The following is a 26,429-nucleotide window of genomic DNA, read 5'->3' on the forward strand; positions in this document are numbered from 1 at the left end:
CCCTGCCTGGTTTTTCTCCACTTCTCTGGGTCCTTCTCAGTCTGAAAAGTAACAACATTTTGTTTTGAGTGCTCTCCTGAGGACTCTCAGAAAATCTCTCTCCACCCTTCCCCCATGTCCTGGCTTTTCTTTGCCCTCAACCTTAGAGCACAGGGGAGGTAGTGGTGAGGCCAGGAGACACAGCGGGGTGGGTGAGATCCTTTTTATTTTTTTAATTTTTTTGAGACCAAGTCTCACTCTGTGCCTGGGCTAGAGTACAGTGGTGTGATCTCGGCTCACTGCAACCTCTGCCCCCTCCCGGGTTCAAGCGATTCTCATGCCTCAGCCTCCCGAGTAGCTGGGATTACAGGCATGTGCCACCAAGCCTGGCTCATTTTGTATTTTTGGTAGAGACGGTGTTTCACCATGTTGGCCAGGCTGGTCTCAAACTTCTGACCTCAGGTGATCCACACGCCTCGGCCTCCCAAAGTGCTGGGATTACAGGCGTGAGCCACCGCGCCCAGCCTGGGTGAGGTTCTTAAAGGAGCAAGACTAGCTGATGGAGGGACCAGGTCAGCACCAGAAGCAGGAACCAGGAAAGTGATGCCAAATCCTGTCCCAGAGGCAATGGTTGTCTTCCTTCTCTTGAGATCTCCCTTGGGGACAGGCTAGACTGGATGGCTGCCGGGGGTGGGGACCAGGGACTGACCAGGGACAGTCCCTCCCTCAGCAGCTCCCATCCTGTCAATCTCCTGTGTTGCTTTTCTCATTTAATGAAAGATTCACTGGCCTGGGGTCTTTACTGAGCCCTCCCCAAACAAGCCCTGCCTCTCACCAAAGATTTCTGGGACTCAAAGTACCTGGTTTAAAAGAACAACTTGGGCTGGGCGTGGTGGCTCACGCCTGTAATCCCAGCACTTTGGGAGGCTGAGGCAGGCGGATCATCTGAGGTCAGGAGTTTGAGACCAACCTGCCCAACATGGTGAAACCTTGTCTCTACTACAAAAATTAGCCAGATGTGGTGGTACGCACCTGTAATCCCAGCTACAGTGAGCCAAGATTGTGCCACTGCACTCCAGCCTGGGCAATAGAGCAGGGCTCTGTCTCAAAAAAAAAAAAGAAAGAAAAGAAATTTTAAAAAATTTAAAAAGAACAGTTTGTGGGAGAGAACCGGGTGGTTCTGTTCCAAGCTCAGGATCTTCTATCTGGCCCTGTTCTGAACCTCCTGCATCCAACCCCTGGCCCCATCCCTCTGGTCTAGCCCCCTGCTCATTGACTGATTGGAGTAAGTCTGAATGAACCAAGCTCCTGAAAGTATTCCTAAGATTCCTGAAATCTGGGTGCTCAGAAATGGGCCCAGATGGAGGTCTTATGACCTGAACACTTGCTAGGGGTGAATCCCATCTGAGAACCCAAACATGGCCCCGCCTTTCCTGGAGAGGTCTTGGAATTGCCATGGGCTTGTGACAGGAAGTGGGGTGTGGCCCTGTCCCTTTCTACCATGGAGATTCTGAGCCCCATGAAACCTCTGAGTCCTCCCTGGTTGCTCTTCTTTCTCTGGAGTGACTTGGAAGGACTGGGAGGAGGGCAGGCGGAGAGATGTGAGCAGCACAGAGGGCATGGGTCCCAGTGTCCCAGAGTCCCTGCCTGAACTGAGCTTCCCGGACTGTGCTCTGCCGGTCGGCCCGGCCAGCCTGTCTGTGGATGGGAATGCTGCCTTGGGACTCCTGTTCCCAGCACTAGGATGTGCCTAAAGATAGCTGAGGCTCGCTCTCCTCCCCGCTCTCTGCCCTTTGGCTTTTGCCCACTGTTGCTGCGTTTGAGGCTCATAGCATCCGTCCCATGGGCACCCCCAGTGGTTGCTTGGAGATTCTATTCCTGCTTCCTTTTCAGCTCTGCTGATGACCTTGGACTATTCCACTCTATTCTTGGGTTCCAGTTTGGGACTGAAGCCACCTCCGTTTAGTGCTTGCCTCTAGACACAGCCTCTGAGGTGCACAGGGCAGCTGGTCCCAGCCGAACCCCATCTCTGCTAACACAGGCAGCCCAGTCAGCACGTTTGTGTCTTCCGTGTCTTCCTATGGCCAGTAACTAAGGAAGCATCATTCTGACAGGCTTCTTCTTTGGATACCCTGGTAGATCAAAAGAGGATGTTAAGGGGCGTGTGTGTAACCATGCACTTGGACCATCACAATTCTCTGTGGCTTCTGCTGCTCTGTTTGTACCCTGGCATGCATGGAGCAGGCACTGGCCCCTACCACGGGATCCTCACTTCTATCCCCCTTTACCCAGGTTTGGGTGTGAGGACACTGGCCCTCTAAGTCTCTTCAGTGTCGGCAGACACCCTGTGTTATCCTTGGAGCTTCTGCTGGATGCTACAGCCAGTGCCCCATGGGTAACAAGCAGCTTACCAGCACGTGCCCAGGCCCACATGCCCGCTGCACGTGTCCCTCCCTCACTCCCAGCCCAGATGGTCTCTGCCAGGCCAGCTCAGCTGCCTCCCTCACGCCTCAGCAGCTCCTAGGACAGGGCTGTGTGAGAACCCAGCTGGCCAGGGTGCCTCCAAGCCTGGGAGCAGCTGGGATGCTTGGGGGCACTAGGGGGTGGGTGGGGTGGTCCTTCCATGGAGACCTAGGCCCTCGTACACGTGTGGAGCAGGGCCACCTAGGTCTCAAAGGGCAAGGGGCTGGAGGAGAGGGACCCAGGACAGGAGGCAAGAGAGCCCCCACTAGCTCAGTTTTAATCCTTCACCCACCAATGTCACACCATTTCCCAGGCTGGCCACCTCAGTCCCCTCCCTAGTGCCACTACCCACTCATGCAGAGTCTTGGGCAGTCCGGGCCTTGGCGGGCTTCCTTGACCTCTTCTCATGTCTGAGCACGCTGATTGTTTCTGCCACTGGGAAGCCTCAATGAACAGGAACAGACTCATTTGGATTAGGGCTCTGGGTGCCAGAGCATCCAAATCCCAGGAGGACTTGCAAGCACCACAGGCTGCCAGGGGCTGCCCCACCCTGACCTGTTCTCATATGTTTTGCCCTGAGGGTTTGGGCACCTCCTGTCTATAGCATCCGTCATAGGACCTGGCACATAGTGGGGACTCACCCAGCCCAAGTGTTGGCATGTAGCAAGTGCTCAACTAGTGCAGGCTTGGTGCCTTACTGGGAGGTCACCAAGCACAAGGTTTGGCACACCTTGGACACTCCCTTGGTAGAGGGCCTGTCCCTGCCTGGGCACTCACCTAACCCAAGTCTTAGCATGTGGCAAATGCTCAGCTAGTGCAGACTTGGCACACATTAGACACTCCCTTAGAAGACAGCCTGTCACCCTGTAGGCATTCGTCTAGCACACTGCCAGGCACGCAGTGGGTGCTCACCCAGCTCAGAGCTGGGCACACACTGGGTCTTTACCTGGCACAGAATTCGGCATACCTGGGGTACTCCCCTAGTGCAGGACCTAGCACACCATAGGGGCTCCTCACCTGGGGCTGACACACAATGAGTGCTGTCTCAGCTTCGGACATGGCACATGGTGGGCATTCTGCTGATGCAGGTTCTCGCACACAGCAGGTGCTTCCAGCACAAGATTTGACACCCAGTAAATGCTATCCCGGCTCAGGGATTGGCACACAGTGGCCATTCTCCTTAGATAAGGCCTAGCACAGTGGAGGTGCTCTTCTAGCCAGGACAGCCTAAGCAATGACCTTCCACTGATCCTAGATTAGCAGCTACTGGCTCCTCAGTGAAATGGACAATATCTAGATCCAGAGGAAAAGGCCCAGCCTTCTTCAGCTTCCTCTCAGGTCAGGGGGCCTGCCCTCCCTCTTCCTCCCCACTTCCTCTGTAGCCCACCTACTCAGGGAGGCCTGTAGCCCGGCCTCCCACACAGCCGCCCTGCGGCCCTCCCCCATCCCTGGCACTTCTCAGTCCCAGCTCAGCGGGACCTTCCCTCCAGAGTCACAGGGGACAACAAAGACCCTAGCCTCCTTGCCCCTCTGGAAGCAGGCCCACTCTTATTAGGAAAAGTCAGAGGCGGGAGCTGGGGGAGTCAGCCTTCCTAAGTGGGGCTGGAGCAGCTGGATCTCGCTAATGAGGTCTCATTACGGCCAGGGCCCAGCTGGGCTGCTGCCGCCTCCTGTCCCCATGGCCAGAGCCAGGGAAAGCCATCCAGCCAGGGCTGCCTGTTCTGGGCACCCGGCCCAGGCCAGGGCAGCCAGAGCCCAGAGCCCACCCTGGGTGGAAGTGAGCATTTGGGCATCATGGGTGACTGGACCTTCCTGGAGCCAGTGGCCCAGCCAGCGCCTTGGCCCTCAGTCTGCGCCTGCAGGAAGTCAGGGGAGTGTGTCTGGGGACCAGGCGCATGAGGCTGGCTGAGTGAGCAGCTGAGTCAGTAGGATCTGAGGCCATCCTTAGGATACTTGCTTGAGCCAAGGCCTGTCCCCATCTTCCCCAAACCAACATGGAGATAATAATGGACCTACCTAATGGGACAGCTGGGAGGACCCAGTGAGTTAACATATGGGAAGTTAACTTGTACCATACTAGGTGAGTGCCCACAGGGTGACGGGCTGTCTCTGAAGCAAGTGTCCCACATATGCTGAGCCAGGACAGTGCCTGGCCCACAGCAAGCACTTACTATGTGTTTTCTGTTACCATTATTACTACTGCTCACTAGGTTCAGTGATTGGCGAGTGGTAACCCTGTTTTAGAGATGCAGGAACTGAGATCCAACATGTTAAGGGACTTGCCTAGGGTTATATATATGGTGAGAAACTAACAGAGCTAGGGTTTGAACCCAGGACTGTCAAACTCTAAAGCCTGTGACTTTTTATCTTATTTTAAAATTTATTTTTTATTAATTTTTTGAAACAAGGTCTCACTTTGTCACCCAGTTTGGAGTGCAGTGGTGTGATCATAGCTCACTACAGCTTCCAACGTGTGGGCTCAAGCAATCCTCCCTTCTCAGTCTCCTGAGTCGCTGGGACTATAGGTACACACCACCACACCTGGCCAGTTTTTTGTAGAGATGGGATCTCACTATGTTGTCCAGGCTGGTCATGAACTCCTGACCTCAAGTGACCCTCCTGCCTTGGCTTCCCAAAGCAATGAGATTACAGGCCTAAGCCACTGTGCCCCGCCTATCTTTTTATTTTTATTTATTTATTATTATTATTATTATTGAGAGGGAGTTTTGCTCTTGTTGCCCAGGCTGGAGTGCAATGGCGCGATCTTGGCTCACTGGAACCTCCGCCTCCTGGGTTCAAGTGATTCTCCCACCTCAGCCTCCCGAGTAGCTGGCATTACAGGCATGTGCCATCACACCCAGCTAATTTTGTATTTTTAGTAGAGACGGGGTTGGGCTCACCATGTTGGTCAGGTTGGTCTCGAACTCCTGACCTTGTGATCTGCCCTCTTCTGCCTTCCAAAGTGCTGGGATTACAGGCGTGAGCCACTGAATCCGGCCCTGTTTTTTCATTTTTAATGTCATCCTGTGCTTGACAAAACTCCTTATATTCCCTGTGGGGTTGCCACACTCACCAAACTCACAGGAAAGCTGTTCTTACACCAGAATTCATGCACGTGTCCATCTGACTGATATTTCCTGAGGTCCTACGATAAGCCAAGCCTTCTGCTGACTGACCAGTTTCCAGAGGGCCTGACACCTTCCCAGCACTGGAACACATATGCCCACCTTCTGAGCCACTGGTCTGCGGTATCTTGGGGTCAGCAGGAGACTGGCCAGTGTGTGTGGCCTCAGAGAAAGGGACTGGATGGGTCTGAGTGGCATCCCACCACAGTCATGGTGACTGCAGTCATGGTGACGACACCACTGGACCTACCAGCCCACGCTGCACACACTCCCAGACTAGCACCTCAGCTTCTGGGCATCACGGTGCAAATCCTCACGGGTTCTTATTCCACAGCCCCCCTTTGTCTGGACTCTGGGATGACTGCCCCCTTGGCTAACACCATCTTTGTTCAGACAGGTGACAGCGTGGTTCACTAGGCCAGGGCTTTCTTGCATGGTCAGTCACATTCTCCTAGGAAGACGCCCTATCATCCTGGCATGTTGGGAGTCCCCATCTCTGGTGGGCCGGGGGGGTCAGGTACAGCCTTAGCAGCCCTAGGCCTTGGTTTCTCCCAGCCTGCACCCCTCCGAGGAGCCTGAGCTGCTCTGGTGGTGCCCTGTGAACTGTGCCTTCCATCCTGCTGCTAGTCATCATCCAGGGCCCAACAGGGCAGACCCCATCACTCATCAGATACCCAACTACCCTACCAGGAGCCCAGCCTGTGGGCTCAGACAGTGTCTGGTCAGCTCTGTGGGGGGAGTGAGCCACCCTCTCGCCCGCTCTGCCCGACTCTGTGGGGTGTGTGTGTGTGTGTGTGTGTGTGTGTGTGTGTGTGTGTGTTTTGTTCCAGTTACTTGCTGGGAACAAGGGAAAAACAGAACAAACCCCACACACCCCACTCTCCAGCTCCGGAGCACCCGTGCTGGGCTGCATGGGGACTGGCCGGAGGGGCAGGGCCAGGGGAGGGGGTAGGCAGAGCTTAGGGAGGAGATGAGGTGAAAGTAATTGACGCTGCCCAGCCCAACAGTGGGAGAGGCAGGGGATGCGTCAGTGTCGCCCTGGAGCTGGCAGAGGTGTGAATGAGCGGCGGAGACACGCGGGCTGCGATCGCTCGCCCTGGGATGGCCGTGGCTCATGGACCTGTGGCCCCCTCTTCCCCAGAACAGGTCAGTCACCTTCCAGGAGGTTGAGCCCCCTCTTTGGTGCCAGGCAGGCTGAGAGGCTGGGCTGCGGGTGGGGAGAGGGGCTGAGTGGTCCGTGCCAGGGAGGGGCAGGCACAGCCAGCAAGCGAGACAGACACCAGCCAAAGTGACCCAGAAAGTTGCAACTGTGCAAAGGAGTGCAGGAAGAGTTAGCTGTGTGGCGGGGGCGAGGGGGAGGAGAGTGGGGGTGTGAGGGCTCCCCCAGCCCAAGGACCTGCTGAGAATCTGCTCTGTGTATCAAAGCTGCATTGTCCTAGCTCCCGGGGAGACGGGCCGGAGGTGCCCAGGAATTGTACTAATCAATACAGCCTCATTGTCTGTGCCACGGCAGTTACTCCTATGGGGAGAGTGGGTGAGGGGGCAGGGAAACGTGGTACATGGTTTCAGTGGTGAAGGGTGGGGGAAGGGGATGGGGCAAGAGTCTCAGCTGGAAAGAGAGAGACCCCACAGAACATTTTCCAGGGTCCAGGGCAAGTGCCCGCATGGGCTGGGAGCCGGTGTGTCCTCATCCCTGGACGCTGGCGACGGGTGGAGATGTCAGCGGATGGCAGCGAGGGTGAGGAGACTCAAAAGCTACCCTTCTCCCCTGTAGGACATCCCGACTTGACCTTCAGAAGGCAAAAGAGGGAATGTCCTCTGAGGCGATGTGGGATGGGTCTGGGAGGAGCAGTACGCAGGGCTGCCCTCAAATCTCAGGACTGCTAGGGTCAAGAACCAAAGCCACTTCCCAGAGTGCCTGCCTGCTGCCAGTCGGTGAGGGCAGACGCCGCCCCCAGCCGCTACAGCGCAGGACGGGGCCATTGCCTCCAGTCTTCCCTGCTGGGCTTGTCTGGGGTGGGAAGCGAGGAGCTGTCCAGGGCCCACCCGGGGTCCCCCATCACTCTCCCCAGGGCCTCCTGGAGTGGAGCCCAGCATGCCTGGGGGTGCCAGTCATCTGTCTGCTGCCCACAATATTGGCAGGTCCCTTGCTGCCAGTCAGGGCTCTGCAATGGATAAGCACAAGGTGTATTCTTGTCTCTCTCACCTGCTATATGAAGGCCTGGACTCAAGGCACCGGAGTCCTGAGAGGTGCCCAGAGATGGCTCTGAGGTTTTCCTTGAGGCAGGAGGCACTAATGGCCACTGGGGACTGCTCGGCCCAGGGGAGATGTTCCCATGTTCTGCCCCTCCAGCCCCAGCCCCAGACTCTCCTGTATCCAGGTTACTGAGGCCAGAGATCAGAGCTGCAGCTGGGTCTCTCTGCCCCTACTCAGTGCCATGTAGGTGAAGGACAGAAGATTCTGTCATTGCAGGCTAGGTGCTACCTGTGGGCCAGCCTGGGCCCCGGACTGATGGGAGAGAACAAACACCGAGGGATGCCTGGCAGGAAGGAGGTCATGGGGCCTTCTGAGGCAGCCACAATTTACTGTAATGGCTGTTCTGTCTACATTCCCCAGTGGGGCTTAGAGAAAGTTGCCAGCGATCTGATTGGGCTCAAAGTCAGTCTGGGATGTGAGGTCTTGCCCATTCTCCTCCATGAAGTTTGTCTTGGATGGGACTTCATCCCATGAGCAAACCCTGGGGCTGGAGAGTCCTAAACACAAAGCCTGCTGGGTTGCAGAGGGGCCCGCCCAGCCAGGGCAGCTCCAGGGTTCCTCAGTGTCCACCCAGAGCCAGAGGGGGAAGCTCACAATTCACAAAAATATCCACTGGGCACTGATCTGGGAGGCGGGAGGCTCACACCAGAGCAGAGTCACCGTCCAGGGTGGAGAGCTGGGCTCTGAGTCTGTGCAAGAGCAAAAGGCAGGAGTGCATCCTCAGACTGGCCCTGGTTCGCTCTGGGAGTGGGCCTTGCCACTGCATTTCCTCTTTACCTTTTTCTCTATTTTCTAACTTTTTTGCTTTTTTGTGATAGCTTATAAAGCTTTTATAATCAGAAAGAAAAGGGCAATTTTTTTTTTTTTTTTTTTTTTTTAGTAATCTGGAAAGCTAGTGGGAACTAATGGAATGTACAAGGGAAAGTCAGAAATAGCAAAATTCCAGGTGAGGGAGAGCTATGGAATATGAGTAGCTGCTGAGGCTGTCTGGCCTGGGAATCTGGCAGATCGATTGATAGTGAGGTTATCTAGTCTATGGCCATGCCATCCTTAAAGCACCCGATCTTGTCTGATAGTGAGTTTATCTAGTCTGTCCCCTGCTTTCATAGATAGCGATGCTGAGATACCAAGACTGGAAGTGACTTGCCCAGGTCTGTACTGGAGGAGTGGGCCCTAGAGCACCAGGGCTCTTGCCTGCACCGGTGTCCCACCTCGGCCAAGCCCAGGGCAGAGTGGGAGATCTGGATTCTGCCCTCGGAGCTGAGCAGCCTTAATTCCAGGGGCTCAGCCAGAGCAGTAAATCAGCCAAGCAGAGGGCTGTGTAAAGGACTTATGTAAGTGACTTTGCTCAGTGTGGCTCTCCCAGCTAGGCAGGGACGGGGCGGGAGGCTGTTAAACCAAGCAAGATCATAAGTCCTTGTGCCAGGGTGGACACTGCTGTCTCGATGACTGGTTCTAAGGGTAAGGGAACATCTGAAGGCTGTGTGTGTGTGTGTGCCAGCTCACCCCACCCCACCATAGAAGGAAAGCCTCCATTCCTTCCATGGCTGGGAGAGCTTGGGGACAGGGCAGGGTAGTCTTGTCCTGGAGACCACCTGCTGGGCCCATGACAGTGGCAAGCAGAGGCTGCTTTGTCCTGGCGGTGGCCTCTCAGAGCTGCCAGGAAGGGTGACAGGGCACGTAGGGGCTGTTTAGGGAGCCTGCAGAGGAGGGGGCCAAGCCAGAGGGAACCATGCTGCTATGGTTTAATTCCCCACTGAGATGTAAACAAGTGAGTGAGGGTGAGCAGAGGGGCGCAGATGGTGGTGACAGTAGTGGGGGGTAGGAGAAGCCTGGAGCAGAGCCCATCCATGGGGCTGAGCTGGCTCAGGCAGACAGGCAGCCAGTCTGGGTCAAATCGTGAGCACAAAGGGATCTTTCCATGGGCACCTCAGCTGATGACCACTGCAGGGACAGTTCATATCAGTGACACAGCCGTCCACCCAGCAGATCAAGAAAAACTAGAAGCTTAGAATAGGAAAGATTATGCAAGAAGGGAGGAAAAAAAAAAAAAAGCCATACAGTATTGAAAAAGATTTAGGGCCGGGCGCGGTGGCTCAAGCCTGTAATCCCAGCACTTTGGGAGGCCGAGACGGGTGGATCACGAGGTCAGGAGATCGAGACCATCCTGGCTAACACGGTGAAACCCCGTCTCTACTAAAAAAATACAAAAAAATAGCCGGGCGAGGTGGCGGGCGCCTGTAGTCCCAGCTACTCAGGAGGCTGAGGCAGGAGAATGGCGTGAACCCGGGAGGTGGAGCTTGCAGTGAGCTGAGATCCGGCCACTGCACTCCAGCCTGGGCGACAGAGCGAAACTCCGTCTCAAAAAAAAAAAAAAAAAAGAAAAAGATTTAGCTGCTCAGGAGGGAAGTCAGGGGGTGGTCCCCAGAGAAGATCTGGACGAGGAAGGGAACTAGAGCACCCAGAAAGTGCCTGGATTTTTTTTGGAGGGTCTTTCCTGCAGTTTGCTTGGAGAAAGGTAGGCTTGCTCTGTCCTCCGCTGAGAGCTCAGCCCTCCCCAGCCAAGCCACCTGAACATAGACAGCCCTGGAGTTGAAGTCAGAGGCCAAGCCTGGGCCAGGTTCCCGTGGTCGAACACCACAGTGCTGGGACCCAGGCCCAAGCAGAAGTGGGTGCTGCTTCTGCGAGGATCCTCTGCACAAAGCAGATCTTTAGTGTTGTCAGGAACTTCCTGCCAGAGCCCCATCGCCAACCCCAGTTCAGCCCCCGTCCTGGGGGCTGTGGCCTCCCTGGGTTACAGCCCGCACGGCTGAGCTGGTTAGCACACGGCTCATTAACGGAGCAGCGGCTGGCTCTTGAGGGCTCAGGCAGGCGGCTGTCTGTGGCACGTGGCTGGAAGCATCACCACATTCCCCGTACCCTCCCATGCCAGGGAAGGAGCAGACTTCAGGGATCCAAATGTGGTCCCATTTGGTCGGGGGGTATGGGGCATCTGTCCCTCATCCTGCTGGGAACAGGAGACAGGCCTTGGTCTTCAAGCCTTGGGAACCTGGATCTCTGAAAAGGGCCTTGCCCTTCCCCTGCCCATGGGGCCATCCTGGACCATCAGTTGTTCCTTTCACAGCTCTAACTGCTGCTCTGTGACCCCATCCGTGTACTGTGCTGCTGGCACAATCAGGCATTGTGGCCCTCAGTAAACAACCCTGGGACAGAAGAAAACTGGCATTGTAGGGTCAACATATAGGAGCCCTATTTGGCTGACATTTGTTTGGGACCAGAGAAACCACCCCCAGCAGGCCTCACAGCCTCCAAAAAATGGCCCCTTGACTCTGTGATCTTGCCACACCTGCCCCAGTGAAGGCCCCAGGAGGTGGTGACGTGCTCAGGCAGGATTCTGTAGGGGCATGTCACAGAAGGCACACTCAGGCCGGGGGCCACCCTCTCCCAGGGCCAAGCATGTCTTCAAGCCTCTTCATCAGGGAGGCCTTCTTTGACCTCAGTCCTGCTTTCCCACCTTGTCCTCCTTCCATAGTCTTGTGATTTTGAGATGATCCCCTCTATGGTCACACTGAAGCCGCATCTAAAGATGATAGGTGTGTACATTTCATTAATGGCTTGCGCCCCCACTGGACTTCCATCTCCGAGTGGGTAGGAGCTCTCTGCTGAAGTCCCACTTCCTGGCACAGTGCCTGGCACATAGCCGGTGTCAATAAATCTGCCATTGCATGAATGAATCAACGAATGAATGAAAGAAGGCTTGTTCAGCCACCGATTTGTTCTGGGTGCTCCCTGAAGGAAACCCATGGTCCCTGGCACTGCGCCCCTGCCCTCTGTGGAGTGTGTGAGGGTCACATCACGCCAGGATCGATGCTGGATTGGGTGCACAGGGTGGCTGCCCACAAAGGTGTCTTTGCTGCAGTGCCCACCCATCAGGTCTTGGTGCCTCCTTTGCCCGCATTCCCACCTGGCCTATCCAAGGCACTTGGGGCCCAGGGAGACCATTCGTCCCGTCTGTGTTTGTTCATCAGCATCAGGGTGTGATAGCATTTCACCTGCACCAGGCTGCCTTGCTTATTGGCCAGAGTGACTGCTGTCCTTGAATATGTCTCTTTCAAGTGGAGGGTCAATGTGACATTATTGGCATCTCTCTGAGGCTACGGGGCTCCATCTCTGATGCCGGGTCTGTCTGTTTCTCTCAGGGGAATAGCCCAGCTCTGGGAGGCTGTCTCTGGCACTAAGGTCTCTGTGTTTCTGTTGGTGACACTGAGCCCCTGTCTCCCTAGTGAGACCCCTTGGGGCCCTCGGGCTCTGGTTAATTTCCTGCTCACTGTGAGAGGGAGGTGGAAGGAGCATGGCACTTATTAAGGGACTTCTTTAACCAAGGGACTTGCAGAGCCAGTTCCAGCTTTTGGGCCTGGGGTTTCACAAGGGGCTATCCTCATTGAGGCCCAGGCCACCAGTCCAGTCCTGCAGGCCCCACATTCTTCCCTGGGGCAAATCCCCGCATCTGCTTCTCCTGACCTTCAGCCCCCTCCCCTGCAGGTGACGCTTCTCCCTGTTCAGAGATCCTTCTTCCTGCCGCGCTTTTCCAGAGCCACTCCTTCCATTTCCCTAGCAGAGTCTGTCCTCAAAGTCTGGCATGAGGCCTACAACTCTGGTCTCCTTCCCCAACTCATGGCCCAGCACTCCCTAGCCATGGCCCAGGTCAGCTCCCCAGGGTTCCTCCCCAGTCATGGGCAGTATAGCTAGCTCCCCGGACCCTCCCACCTACAGTCCCAGAATGCCCTCCCCAGGTCTGGCCCGGCTCAGCTGCTCCCCCATTTCCTCCCAGCCCTGCCCACTCTGTGCCCCCAGGAAGAAGCCTTCAGCTGGGGGAGGGGTCTAGCCTCCCCTCCTCCGCTGTCGCCTGCCCAGGGGCAGCGTGCTCAGCCTGGTGATGTGGTAGGCGACGGGTGGGGGGGCTGTCTGGACACAGGCCCCTTTGTGCCCAGCCTGACTTGGCTGCTTGGTATGAGGCTCAGCTGCTCCCAGGTCCTTACCCAGAGGTGCAAGGGGAGGTTTTGGAGGGGCTTAGGGGCTCCTGGCCCTAGCTCCCTCTTCAGTGTCCCGCCTCCCAGATGCTGGCAGCAGCTCCTCAGGTGGGCTGTGCACCTGGCACTGGGTGCTGTGGGGCTGGTGAGGGAAGCTCTGCTTGGCGCCCTCTGGCAGCCACTACTCTCTGCTTCCTTCCTTGCCAGGCCTGCCTGAAGCTCCTGCCAGCAGAGGGGAAGCCCGGGGAAGGGTGTTGGAGGGTCCACGGTTTCCCTGCTGGGGGAGGCCCAGAGGGTCAGGCATGGAGCACAAATGCCTTGCTGATGGTAGCTTCTCTCCTGTCCCCACAGAATGGTGCTGTGCCCAACGAGGCCACCAAGAGGGACCAGAACCTCAAACGGGGCAACTGGGGCAACCAGATCGAGTTTGTACTGACGAGCGTGGGCTATGCCGTGGGCCTGGGCAATGTCTGGCGCTTCCCATACCTCTGCTATCGCAACGGGGGAGGTACCCAGCGGGCACAGGGCAGGGACCACCCACTTGGGTAGAGCCCACCCACTAGGGCCTGGGCCACCCTCTCCCTGGCACAGACCCACTCCAGATAAAGGCTGGCCTCCGGCCTTGGCCTCCTTTGCCCCCATCCCTGGCTTAGGCACCCTTTGCCTAAGGCAGGCCACCCCAGACCCTGGCAGTCTGTTGTTCGGGCCTGGCCCTGCCAGTTGGCCCCCTTTGAGATGAGGAGAGGCAAGAAAGGACCTAACCCCCACTCAAGGCTCCCTGTTCTATTCCCTGGGGTTCAGCAGCCCCCCTAAATGGTTCAGGGTATTTGAGGATCTCAGCAACTTATGCTTGTGAAATCGCTTGGTTAAACCATCAAATCCCACCCAAGTATGGAGGCTCTGGGGCCTGGATTCCACTCTGAGCAGACTTCCTGAGAGCCTCTGTCAAGTTCAAAGACAGGCTGGGGGTGGTGTGCCTCAGCCCAGGGTCCTGCTCAAGCCTGGCACACTCCTCCCTGGGTCCTACCCAATCACGAAGGTTTTGCTGTTGGGTTCTGAGCAGGAAGCCTAGGGTGAGATCCCTCCAAGCCCACTCCTGAGCCAGACCTCTCCCTGCCTACCAGGAGCCTTCATGTTCCCCTACTTCATCATGCTCATCTTCTGCGGGATCCCTCTCTTCTTCATGGAGCTCTCCTTCGGCCAGTTTGCGAGCCAGGGGTGCCTGGGGGTCTGGAGGATCAGCCCCATGTTCAAAGGTGAGGCCTGGGCGGGGCCCTCGCTCACACACACACACACACACACACACAACGGCCTCTGAGGGCCGTGCCAACTCGCCCATCTGTACAAACACGGCTGACCTCTGTAGAGCCCTGATGCTGACCCCAAGCCCCACATCAATGGCCTAAGCCCTGGGATGCATGCTGGGACCCATGTTTACTTGGCCGCCACCCTCCCCTCCTACCACGTGTACACACAAAACTCCTTTGGCCCCCTGGCCAACTTACCCCTACCAAAACCTCGACTTGGCCTTCCTATGGCCCTCCATCTCAGCCTGCCCCTTGGGACCTTAGAGATTATTAACCTTGGGCCGGGCACAGTGGCTCACGCCTGTAATCCCAGCACTTTGGGAGGCCGAGGTAGGCGGATCACCTGAGGTCAGGAGTTTGAGACCAGCCTGACCAACATGGAGAAACCCCATCTTGGCCTGGCGTGGTGGTGGTGGCTCAAGCCTGTAATCCCAGCACTTTGGGAGCCCGAGGCGGGCAGATCACAAGGTTAGGAGATCGAGACCATACTGGCTAACACGGTGAAACCCTGTCTCTACTAAAAATACAAAAACAAAATTAGCCCTGCCTGGTGGTGGGCGCCTGCAGTCCCAGCTACTCAGGAGGCTGAGGCGGGAGAATGGCGTGAACCCGGGAGGCGGAGCTTGCAGTGAGCCGAGATCATGCCTCTGCACTCCAGCCTGGGTGACAGAGGGAGACTTAATCTCAAAAAAAAAAAAAAAGGGGGGGGGGAAAGAAACCCCATCTCTACTAAAAATACGAAATTAGCCGGTTGCGGTGGCGCATGCCTATAATCCCAGCTACTTGGGAGGCTGAGGCAGGAGAATCACTTGATCCCAGCTATCCGGGAGGCGGAGGTTGCAGTGAGCTGAGATCGCGCCATTGCACTCCAGCCTGGGCAAGAAAATAAAAAACTCGGCCGGGCGCGGTGGCTCACGCCTGTAATCCCAGCACTTTGGGAGGCCGAGGCGGGCGGATCACAAGGTCAGGAGATCGAGACCACGGTGAAACCCCGTCTCTACTAAAAATACAAAAAATTAGCCGGGCGCGGTTGTGGGCGCCTGTAGTCCCAGCTACTCGGGAGGCTGAGGCAGGAGAATGGCGGGAACCCGGGAGGCGGAGCTTGCAGTGAGCCGAGATCGCGCCACCGCACTCCAGCCTGGGTGACAGAGCGAGACTCCGTCTCAAAAAAAAAAAAAAAAAAAAAAAAAAAAAAAAAAAAAGAAAATAAAAAACTCTGTCTCAAAAAAAAAAACAAAAAAAACAAAAAAAAACAAAAAAAAAACACGCCGGGTTCGGTGGCTCACGCCTGTAATCCCAGCACTTTGGGAGGCCAAGGCAAGCGGATCACAAGGTCAGGAGATTGAGACCATCCTGGCTAACACAGTTAAACCCCGTCTCTACTAAAAATACAAAAATATTAGCCCAGTGTGGTGGTGGGCACCTGTAGTCCCAGCTACTCGGGAGGCCGAGGCAGGAGAATGGCGTGAACCCGGGAAGTGGAGCTTGCAGTGAGCCAAGATTGCGCCACTGCACTCCAGTCTGGGTGACAGAGCGTGGGCGACAGAGCAAGACTCCGTCCCAAAAAAAAAAAAAAAAAAATGAAAAGAAAAAAAGAAATTATTAACCTTACCTCCTCCTGCTGGATGCGTGAGGCTCCTCCCCCCTGCCCCTCCCCTCCTGCAGGCGTGGGCTATGGTATGATGGTGGTGTCCACCTACATCGGTATCTACTACAACGTGGTCATCTGCATTGCCTTCTACTACTTCTTCTCGTCCATGACGCACGTGCTGCCCTGGGCTTACTGCAATAACCCCTGGAACACGCGTGACTGTGCTGGTGTGCTGGACGCCTCCAACCTCACCAATGGCTCTCGGCCAGCCACCTTGCCCAGCAACCTCTCCCACCTGCTCAACCACAGCCTCCAGAGGACCAGCCCCAGCGAGGAGTACTGGAGGTGAGGCACCCGTGGGACCTGGGGTGGCGACCCTGTCCCCACTGGGCAGCCATCTGAAGACAAAGTCGGGTGCCTGCTGCAGGTTCAGCTCCCTGCTGGGCTGGGAGAGGGTAGAGGTGAGTGAAGAGGTTTAGGAGAAGAGCCTGATGTACAGAAAGCAATGGAAAATGGAGGCTGGGCGCGGTGGCTCACACCTGTAATCCCAGCAATTTGGGAGGCCGAGATGGGCAGATCACGAGGTCAGGAGATTGAGACCATCCTGGCTAACACGGTGAAACCCTGTCTCTACTAAAAATACAAACAAAGAAAAAAAATTAGCCGGGCGTGGTGGCAGGTGCGGGAGAATGGCGTGAACCCGCGAGGTAGAGCTTGCAGTGAGCTGAGATCGCTCCACTGCACTTCAGCCTGGGCAACAGAGTGAGACCCCATCTCAAAAAAAAAAAAAAAAAAAAAGAAAGAAGGAAAGCAATGGAAGATGGATGTTGAGTTGCAGGATGTTTACAGAGCAGCCGTGAGGAAGGCCGTCAGAAATCCAGCAAACCAGCCTTCAGAGGAGACTCAGGAAAGCAGGGGCAGATCCTGGGGAGAATAAGAGTGTGGGTAAAGACCCTGTCCCCGATGAGCAGAGGCTGGCCCCAAGGCTGGAGAGAGCCTGCTCTGATGAGAGTAACAGGTGTGGGGAGAATGCATGGGCTTCAGGTGGCCTAGGAAGTGGTACTGCTTTCATAAAGAACTTGCCAGGATTAGGCTTAGACTTGATGATGCAGAACAAAAGACGCCATGGAAGGTCTCTGAGCCGGGGGTGCTGTGATCAAGACACCGTGGCACATTTTGTTTAGAGGCGATGAAGAGACCAGAGTCTCAGGCCATCCTGCTGTGCCCTCCACCCACCAGTTGGAAATTCCCCGTGTCTTGCTGGGGAACCCCTGGGCATAGAGCTTTGGGGGCATGCTGGCAGGCCTCCACCACTCATTCCACAACATTCACGCCTCTGCTCTGCCAGGCCCTGTGTCCCCACGGTGGGTATGAACGGCCCAGAGCCCCTGTCCTGAGGAGCTCACAGGGTAGTGGGGAGACAGATCGCTAATCACAGTAGGGCAGGTGCCTCGGTCCAGGTGTGTGCAGGGGTGTCATGGGGACACAAAGAGGTAGTGCTTGGTGCTAAGGGGATGGGGCAAGACCAGGCAGTCAGGGCTTCCCAGAGAAGGTAGAGAGGAAAATAGAGAGATTGGGAGCCGCATGAGCAGGTGAGCAGAGGGGCAGGAGGCAAACTGGAGCTGGGGTTGGAAGCAGGTGGGACGCTGAGTGATAAGACAGAAGAGGCCAGCAGGCATCATATAACACAGGGCCTCCCATGCCAGGCTAAGGGTTTGAGGCTTTCTCCACATGTAATGGAAAGCCATGACTGAAATGCACGAGGGTCCGAGGATACCGCAAGTCACCACAGGTCCTCTAAGCCCAGGCCCGAGTGCTCTGACCCTGAAGGACCCAGTTTCCCTGTGCCAACCTCTGTGCTGGGCTGTAGACACTCAAAGACAGGTAAGATGGGGCCACTATTCTCAAAGACCCAGAGCATAGCGAACACAGCTGCTGTCCCCCAGAGAGGCATGGGCAGACTCAAGCACTCAGTCACCAGACAGGTCATTTCTCTTTTATTTTAAAATTTTTAACATCCTAACGTTTATTTTCTTTTTTAAAAACACCTGGAACTGAATGGACAGATTTTTTTTTTTTTGAGACAGAGTCTCACTCTGTTGGCCAGGCTAGAGTGCAGTGGCGCGATCCCAGCTCATTGTAACCTCCGCCTCCCAGGTTTAAGCGATTCTCCTGCCTCAGCCTCCCTAGTAGCTGGGATTACAAGCACCTGCCACGATGCCTGGCTTGTTTTTGTGTTTCTAGTAGAGACAGGGTTTCGACATGTTGGCCGGGCTAGTCTCGAACTCCTGACCTCAGGTGATCCACCCACCCTGGCCTCCCAAAGTGCTGGGGTTACAGGCATGAGCCACCATGCCCAGCTGATTTATTGAGCACCTACTAGGTACTGGGTACTGTTCTCAGAGGGGAGAGAGGGTGGGGAGGAAGACACTGTCCTCACAGAGCTGCTGTCTGACGGGAGAACAAGCAGATACTGCCGAGTGAGGCATTTTACTACATTTGAGGCATGATGTGGACTGGGCAACTTGATCTAGTCTGGGGTGATGAACCTTCCTGGAAGCTCCCAGAAACACAAAGCCTTGTGCACCCCCACCCCGGATGCTCCAGTGGTGGTTGTCCCAGGGACCGACTCAGAGATTCCCAGCCCTGGGCCCACCCAGGGCAAAGCTCTAGAGATTTTATCCAGTAAAATCAGAGGAGAAGAGCCTTCAAAGAAATCCGGCTGGTGGAGCCGCTGCACTCTACTCCCCAGTGCCGGCTGGAGCCAGGCCTGCCTAACTGGCCACTGTCCCATGCAGGACACCGTCTCAGCAGCATGGCTCCCTGCTGCCCTCTCCTGGAGAGTCAGGGAAATGGCCCTGAAGAGAGCAACCCAGGCTGGCTTCAGCAAGGGAAGAAAGGAAGCACCCTTATTGTTGATCACCTACTACGTGCCAGGCATATTATCTAAGTAGATATTAGTATCCATATTTTCAGATTCAGAGACTGCCCGTTTAGAGGTTAAGGAGCTAGGCAGCAGTTGCTGTCAGAATCTGCGTGCGTTGCGCCCCTCTGGTGCCGCTGTTGTTGGGTGTGCCGCGGTGAATTAGGTGGGGGCGGCTGTGCAGGTGTTTAGTCCACACTTTCCAACAACCCTTTGGATAGCTGCGCCATCTCACTGGAGTGCCACAAAAACCCTGTTAGGTAGCTTGTGTAGGGATTTTTAAAATCACCATTTTACAAATGAGGGAAGCGAATCAAAAGTCAGATGAAGAGACTCTTAAGTGAGAGAAGCTCAAAGGGTAGATTTCTGAGCCCATGTCTGCCTCTCACCCACTCAACCTTGTCACTCAGAGTCCTCCCCTCCCTCGCCACCCTCTTCACAATCTTGCCTTCCAGTCCTCTGTGCTGGTCTGACACTTGCTACTGGGCCCTAAACACATGACCAGGCCTTCTCACCTCTGCCGTCCCTGTGGGGCCCAGATCCTGTCCCCCAGGGTCTTCATGGCAGCTCTGGAGTCACACAGACCCCTCTCAAATCCTGGCTGTGCCACTTATTAGCTGTGGCCTTGGGAGGTCATTCACAGTCATTTGTCCATGAAATTGGGTGGTCATGATACCTACCTGGTTTTAAAGACAAAATGAGATAATGCAACCTAAATCACTAAGACTGCTGATAGGAGCTCAGGCAGCACAACCATAGCCCCTGTGGGACCTGTTCCTGAGGGTCCTGTTCTCAAGGTGCTTACCACCTGGCTAGGAAAATAAGATATGTCATGTGGAGACGTTTTTAAAGCAATGCAGAATAATTCTGGAGATGTCATGTGTAAAGAGGCCACTTGTAAATATGTTGGGTTCCAAATGTCCTTAGGCTGTTTGATCTCAAAAGCGTGTGCTCCAAAACCAAAACCAAACAAAAAACAGAATATGGTGCCATAAAAATAAAGCTAGAATTCATCATTTGGTTTCCAGGCTAGCCTTTTAAACTCTTCAGTCCCTAACATTGTAATGCTGTATACTTGCAGTCAAAAATAATATAGGCCAGGTGCGGTGGCTCATGCCTGTAATCCCAGCACTTTGGGAGGCTGAGGCAGGAGGATCACTTGAGCCCAGGAGTTTGAGACCAGCCTGGGCAATATGGTGATACCACAACTCTACAAAAAAATACAAAAATTAGCTGGGCGTGGTGGTGCACACATGAAGTCCCATCTACTCGGGAGGCTGAGGTGGGAGGATCGATTGAGCCTGGGAGTTCGAGGCTGCAGTGAGCCATGACTGTGCCATTGTACTCCATCCTGGGCTATAGAGCAAGACCCTGTCTCAATAATAATAATATAAAACACTACCTGTTTAGCATTTATGGTTAGACAAAGTATTAAAAAATCCTTCAGGCCGGGCGCAGTGGCTCATGCCTATAATCCCAGCACTTTGGGAGGCCAAGGTGGGCGGGTCACCTGAGGTCAGGAGTTTGAGACCAGCCTGGCCAACATGGTGAAACCCTGTTTCTACTAAAAATACAAAACTTAGCCAGGCATGGTGGCAGGCACCTGTAATCCCAGCCACTCGGGAGGCTGAGGCAGGAGAATCGCTTGAACCTGGGAGGTGGAGGTTGCAGTGAGCCCTGATTGTACGAATGCACTCCAGCCTGGGTGACAGAGCGAGACTGTGTCTAAAAAAAAAAAAAAAAGAAAGAAAAAAGAAAAACCTTCAAACAAGAAATGGTTTCTTTACTTTGAATGCTGGTGCTGGAGGTAGAGCAGTTGTTCTCTGCCCTCTTCCCTGAGGGCTGGGGAGATGCCCCTGCAGGCCTGTATGCCCAGCACCTAGCACAGGGCTAGGCACATAAATGTCTGGTTGATCAAAAGATCACAGCTGGTATGGCATAGGGTGCCAGATGGAGCCACCCAGAGGGGAGAAATTTGGGTTCAATCTTTTTTTGAGATGGACTCTTACTCTGTCGCCCAGCCTAAAGTGCAGTGGCACAATCTCAGCTCACTACAACCTTCGCCTCCTGGGTTCAAGAGGTTCTCCTGCCTCAGCCTCCTGAGTAACTGGGATTACAGGCACCCGCCATCATGCCCAGTTAATTTTTGTATTTTTGTAGAGACGGGGTTTCACTATGTTGGCCAGGCTGGTCTTGAACTCCTGACCTCAGGTGATCTGCCCACCACAGCCTCCCAAAGTGCTGGGATTACAGGTGTGAGCCACCACACCCGGCCAGGCTGCAATCTTTACTGAGCATTCCACTGCCCACTGCCGCCCTCAGTTTATCAGAGATAGAGCTAATTGGTGCACGTAAAATGCTCACTGGTGGCTTCCTGGAGGACCCACCTGACCTCAGGTGATCTGCCCGCCTCGACCTCCACAGAGCGCAGGGATTACAGGCACAAGCCACCACACCTGGCCAGGGTCCAGTCTTTACTGAGCATTCCACTGCCTCCCTCAGTTTATCAGAGATAGAGCTGATTGGTGCAGGTGAGATGCTCACTGGTGGCTTCCTGGAGGAGGTGACACCTGACAGGATGAGGAAAAGGCATTCCTGAAGGGAGAAACATGCAAACAAGGACCTGGGCTGAGCCCAACCGGAGACTGGGAAGACTACCCAAGCCTGGGGTGTGGCCTCCAGGAGCCCTTGAAGGGCCTGGGAAAGGCTGCAGAGCAGTGGACTGTGTCGGGCTCCCCAGGGGCTGCAGCAGGTGGAGGGGGATGGGCCGGCCAGGGCTGGGCCCCTGAAGTAGCTCCCATGTCACACAAGGTGGCTGCCGGGACCTCATGACAAAGGAGGGTATGGCCCAGGTGGGCCCTGAGCCTTGGGAATTTGTTGCTGGGCAGCGGGGGCTGGCCATCCGTAACAGAGTCTCCCCTTCCCAGGCTGTATGTGCTGAAGCTGTCAGACGACATCGGGAACTTTGGGGAGGTGCGGCTGCCCCTCCTTGGCTGCCTCGGTGTCTCCTGGGTGGTCGTCTTCCTCTGCCTCATCCGAGGGGTCAAGTCTTCAGGGAAAGCAAGTACCCCTCCCCCAGCAGGGTCTGTGCCCACCCAGAAAGATCCTGACCCCTACCTGGGTCATGTGTGTGTTGCAGGGAGGGGATGCTGAAGGGACTGCAGAGCGGGAGAGGGACTAGAGGCTGGTGGTGATTAGGGAGCCAGGGTGGTGGTGTCCAGGGTAGGGGAGAGCCCGGAAGAGTCCATGGAGCCCTCTTGTGCCAGGTGGTGTACTTCACAGCCACGTTCCCCTACGTGGTGCTGACCATTCTGTTTGTCCGCGGAGTGACCCTGGAGGGAGCCTTCACCGGCATCATGTACTACCTAACCCCACAGTGGGACAAGATCCTGGAGGCCAAGGTGAGAAGTGAAGGAAAGCGGAAACCAGAAGCGGGTTGGGGAAGGGCCGGGGAGGTGCCTGCCTCTGCCCACAGCTCCTCACCCGCCGGCCCCTCCCTGCAGGTGTGGGGTGATGCCGCCTCCCAGATCTTCTACTCACTGGGCTGCGCGTGGGGAGGCCTCATCACCATGGCTTCCTACAACAAGTTCCACAATAACTGTTACCGGTGAGTGCTCCCTGCCGGGCTGAGGCTGCCCCCTCCCTGCCCTCTCTGCAGCCTGATCCCAGCTCCAGTGCAGCCGTGGGCCCAGCAGGCCTCCTTTCCCCTCCTGATCTTGAGGTTCTGGGAATACTGGTTCTGGATAGAGTTGTTGGAGAATGGGGAGAGAGGCTTAGACAAGAGAGAGAAGAGAGATGGGGACAGTGATGTCCCAGGGGTCTGTGAGGACTCAGGCAGCTCAGGCTCACTTAAAAATGCCCAGAACAGACCAGAAAAGGAGTTGGGGGCTAGGCTCAGTGCTTCATGCCATAATCCCAGCACTTTGAGAGGCCAAGGCGGGAGGATCACTTGAGCCCAGGAATTCAAGACAGGCCTGGGCAACATAGTGAGACCCCATCTTTCTTTATAAAACATAAAAGAAAATTAGCTGGGCGTGGTGGCACACACCTGTAGTCCCAGCTACTCAGGAGGCTGAGGTGGGAGGATTGCTTGAGACCAAGAGGTCAAGGCTACAGTGACCTGTGATAGCACCATTGCATTCCAGCCTGGGCAACAGAGTGAAACCCTGTCTCCCACCCCCCAAAAAATAGTTGGGGGCGCCCTTGTTCCTAGAACTTTCCCTGTCTCCATGTCTGCCTTGGCCCAAATTGGGGAGAGGGAAGCTGAACTCTCTTTTCCTCCCCATCAGGGACAGCGTCATCATCAGTATCACCAACTGCGCCACCAGCGTCTATGCGGGCTTCGTCATCTTCTCCATCCTCGGCTTCATGGCCAGTCACCTGGGCGTGGATGTGTCCCGCGTGGCAGACCACGGCCCCGGCCTGGCCTTCGTGGCTTACCCTGAGGCCCTCACACTACTTCCCATCTCCCCGCTGTGGTCTCTGCTCTTCTTCTTCATGCTCATCCTGCTGGGGCTGGGCACTCAGGTATGAGGTGCAGGACGTGGACCGGAGGCTTGGGGAAGGGAGGGGACAGGAACAAGGGGCAGGTCCCCCATCTGACAGCCACATCCTGCAGTTCTGCCTCCTGGAGACGCTGGTCACAGCCATTGTGGATGAGGTGGGGAATGAGTGGATCCTGCAGAAAAAGACCTATGTGACCTTGGGTGTGGCTGTGGCTGGCTTCCTGCTGGGCATCCCCCTCACCAGCCAGGTAAGAGCTGAGTAAGGGAAGGGCTGGCTCAGAGTTGCCAGGACATGCAGGGAAGGGTGGGGGAGCCGGGGCTGCAGGCGCCTCCCACAGCCGCCCACTGTTCCCCAGGCAGGCATCTACTGGCTGCTGCTGATGGACAACTATGCGGCCAGCTTCTCTTTGGTGGTCATCTCCTGCATCATGTGTGTGGCCATCATGTACATCTACGGTGAGCACTTGAGCCTCCGGCCTCCCGTGACCCGGCCCCTGGCCCGCCCACTCTGTCCTGTGGACCTGCTGACCCCTCCTCTCTCCAGGGCACCGGAACTACTTCCAGGACATCCAGATGATGCTGGGCTTCCCACCGCCCCTCTTCTTTCAGATCTGCTGGCGCTTCGTCTCTCCCGCCATCATCTTCGTGAGTTCCCTGGCCGGCCCCTCCCTTCCCTTGCTGCCCCTTGGCCATGTGTCCATCTCTTGGGACCCAGCGGAGGGAGAGCAGGAGCTCCCGCACCTGGCCAGAGCTCCATACCCATGACTCTGGCCTTTGGGAGGCTAAGGGAGGTTGGAGAGAGTCAGAGAGGCGTGTGGTGACTCAGAGCTGCCCAGGCCCTGGCCTCAGGTTAGGAGAGGAGTGCCACAGCCTGTATTTGACTGCAGACATTGCTCAGGCATTCCTGCCTGGCACCCCGGGGGACTCAGGAGTCAATACGGATAGCGTGTCAGCCTCTGCCTGCTGGCCTCATCTCCCATCCCTCTAGGGAGGGTGTTCCAGGGCCTTGGCTATGTGGTGGGAACGAGTGTTCCAGCAGCAGCCCAAGGCTGGTAGATCAGGCTGTGAAATCAGATGTCAGCTCTGCATGGGGGCAATTTGCAAGCCTTCCAGGCAGTGAGGTGGGCTGGCTTGGGTGGGGGGTGTTCCAGGTTTTATGAATATTCAACAGCTGAGAAATTCCCATCAGGGAGCTGAATTGGTGGAAGGAATCCACCATGGCAAGGAAGCAGGCACTTTCCACACACCGTTCCCATGTAACCCGTGATGGAGCTCTCCAAGGTGTCACTGTTATCCCCACCTTACAGATAGGAAACTGAAGCACAGGGATAAGTAATTGGCCCATGGTCACACAGCTAATAAGAGGCAGAGCCACAATTCAAATCAGGTAGTCCAATTCCAAGCCTGGGCCAGCGCCACACTAGAAGCACCTCTGCAGGAGGGAGGAATGGTCCAGGGGCTAAAACCGTATGACTTAGCTCCCTCCTGTTTGGGATGAGATTCGGGGAAAGCAGGTATTGACAGTGTAATGGTCACTCCACAGAGGACAGGCAGGGCCATCTCTGAGTGACAGTGAGAGGGCTGGCCCAGTGGCCCGGGCAGTGTTCAGAGCCACACTCTTGTCATGTTTAATGCCTCAGTGGCACAGGGGGCTCAGCACCGGACTTTCCCTGTGGCTCATGTTTCTGAATAAAGGCCTGTGGAGGGCTGAGGTCTCTACCGCATAGGGTGTGGGATGTTCCCGAGCCTGGCACAGGCTCTCCCTCTGGCCACTGGCCCAGCTTTGAAACAGGAGGAGCGGAAGTGTTGGTGGTGGGAGGCAGGGGAGGGCAGGCATCACCACCCCAGAGTACCATGCCTTCTGGGGCAGTGGCCCAAGGGGAGCTCAGCCTCTGTGGCTCAGAGGGTCTCCCAGCATTCAGACTAGATTGATGTCCTGGGGAGAGACCAGGGGGCACCTGCCAAGGGCAGTGGGGAGGAAGGAGATGAGCACAAAAAGGATCTGTAGGGGCACCCTTGGCTGGGATCTGGTGTCTCCACAAGATTGAGGCACAGTGGGCGGGGCCCTTCCTGTGCCCAGGAAGCCAGGCCGGAGTTACCTTTAGGGGAGCCTAGAGTCCTCTCCTTGGGGTAACTCCAGCCTGGCTTTCTGGGCTGTTGTGTTTTCTCTGGGGGCTTTCTTTTTTCATATTTCTGAAAAGCTCTTTTTGACAAACTCCACCCTTCTGTCAGCTCAAATGAGGGATTTGTCCACACGTAGGTCAGGATCTGTTCCATTTAGGAAACCTGTTATAAGCTCCCATCGTGTGCAGCATCCCTGGAGGGTCCTCCAGTTTGGATGTGGGTCTTGCATTCTAGAATATGGCCCTGTGCTTCAGGATGGGGCTGGAACCTCAGGAGGAGGATGCTGGGACACCCTCCCACCCAGGCCCTCCGGGTGACCCGCCAGCCACTGCCTGTGTTTCTGCCTCCTTTCACTCCTTTTGTTGCTGCAGCCACAAGTCTTATTTCCAGTCTCACTCATCTCTTTCCAAGGAGGCTCCCTAGAGCACCACAGCCCGACACTCACCATTTCAGCCCGTGGAGCTTCCCCAGGCTGAATGTCCCTGTCCCCACGGCCGTAGACAGGCAGGGCTTTGCCCTACCCTCTTGCCATCCTCCTCTGCCTCTCTGTACCAATCAGTTCAAATCAACACAAGAGACTGTGGCAGGCACTGTACTGGGCACTGCACCCCCAGAGTTGATGCAATCCCAGGAGCTCCCAGGTCTATGGGAATATTAAACCAAGCCACTCTAAGGGAAGCAGGTGGAAAACGCCGAGGGGAGGCCCTGCAGGAGGAAATGGGGGAAATCTGGGATGGCTTCTTGAAGGAGAGGGCACTGGCATAGGGTTTGACAGAGGAAGATGCAGAGGATGATTCCCCAGAATAAATGAAGAGAGGATGGGAAACACTGGGTGTGACTGAAACACTGAGGGCGGGGTCGTGTGGCAGGCAAGACAATTTGAGGTCACACTGCCAGGTGACAGCCTAAAGGTCCAGGATGTGGCCTTACTTCAGTCGGCCAGGGGAAGCCATAGCGAGTCTTTGAGCAGAACTGATTGAATTCCAAAGGCAGCAGCAGCTCGACTGTGCTCGGCCAGTTCAGGACCGCGGCAAAGACAGATTTCCCTCCGCAGAGCCTTCCCACCCATGGTGCCCCGGTCCCCTGGCCCTGCCTGCTTCTTCCACAGCCCAGATGTTGACAGCT

The 26,429-nt window shown here is 55.8% G+C and overlaps 1 protein-coding gene across 15 annotated transcripts in view; it reads left to right on the forward strand.

Annotated features, from left to right (window-relative positions):
- LOC105494899 (solute carrier family 6 member 9) overlaps window positions 1-26,429 on the forward strand; it is a 35,768-nt gene that overhangs the window by 7,673 nt on the left and 1,666 nt on the right. For 4 of the 15 annotated variants that reach the window (XM_011763885.3, XM_011763887.3, XM_011763886.3 and 1 more), the window contains exons 3-13: window positions 12,367-12,528; window positions 13,206-13,362; window positions 13,979-14,110; window positions 15,827-16,097; window positions 21,603-21,735; window positions 21,942-22,076; window positions 22,179-22,282; window positions 22,965-23,202; window positions 23,294-23,428; window positions 23,537-23,636; window positions 23,725-23,825. In XM_011763885.3, coding sequence (XP_011762187.1) covers window positions 12,367-12,528; window positions 13,206-13,362; window positions 13,979-14,110; window positions 15,827-16,097; window positions 21,603-21,735; window positions 21,942-22,076; window positions 22,179-22,282; window positions 22,965-23,202; window positions 23,294-23,428; window positions 23,537-23,636; window positions 23,725-23,825 — 1,668 coding nt within the window. Of the gene's footprint in view, window positions 1-6,416; window positions 6,714-7,194; window positions 7,306-12,366; window positions 12,529-13,205; window positions 13,363-13,978; window positions 14,111-15,826; window positions 16,098-21,602; window positions 21,736-21,941; window positions 22,077-22,178; window positions 22,283-22,964; window positions 23,203-23,293; window positions 23,429-23,536; window positions 23,637-23,724; window positions 23,826-26,429 lie in introns of those variants that run through there. The other 11 variants (XM_011763893.3, XM_011763894.3, XM_071094245.1 and 8 more) reach the window with 8 other exon arrangements.

Source organism: Macaca nemestrina, chromosome 1 (genome assembly GCF_043159975.1).
Source record: "Macaca nemestrina isolate mMacNem1 chromosome 1, mMacNem.hap1, whole genome shotgun sequence".
NCBI lineage: Eukaryota > Metazoa > Chordata > Mammalia > Primates > Cercopithecidae > Macaca > Macaca nemestrina.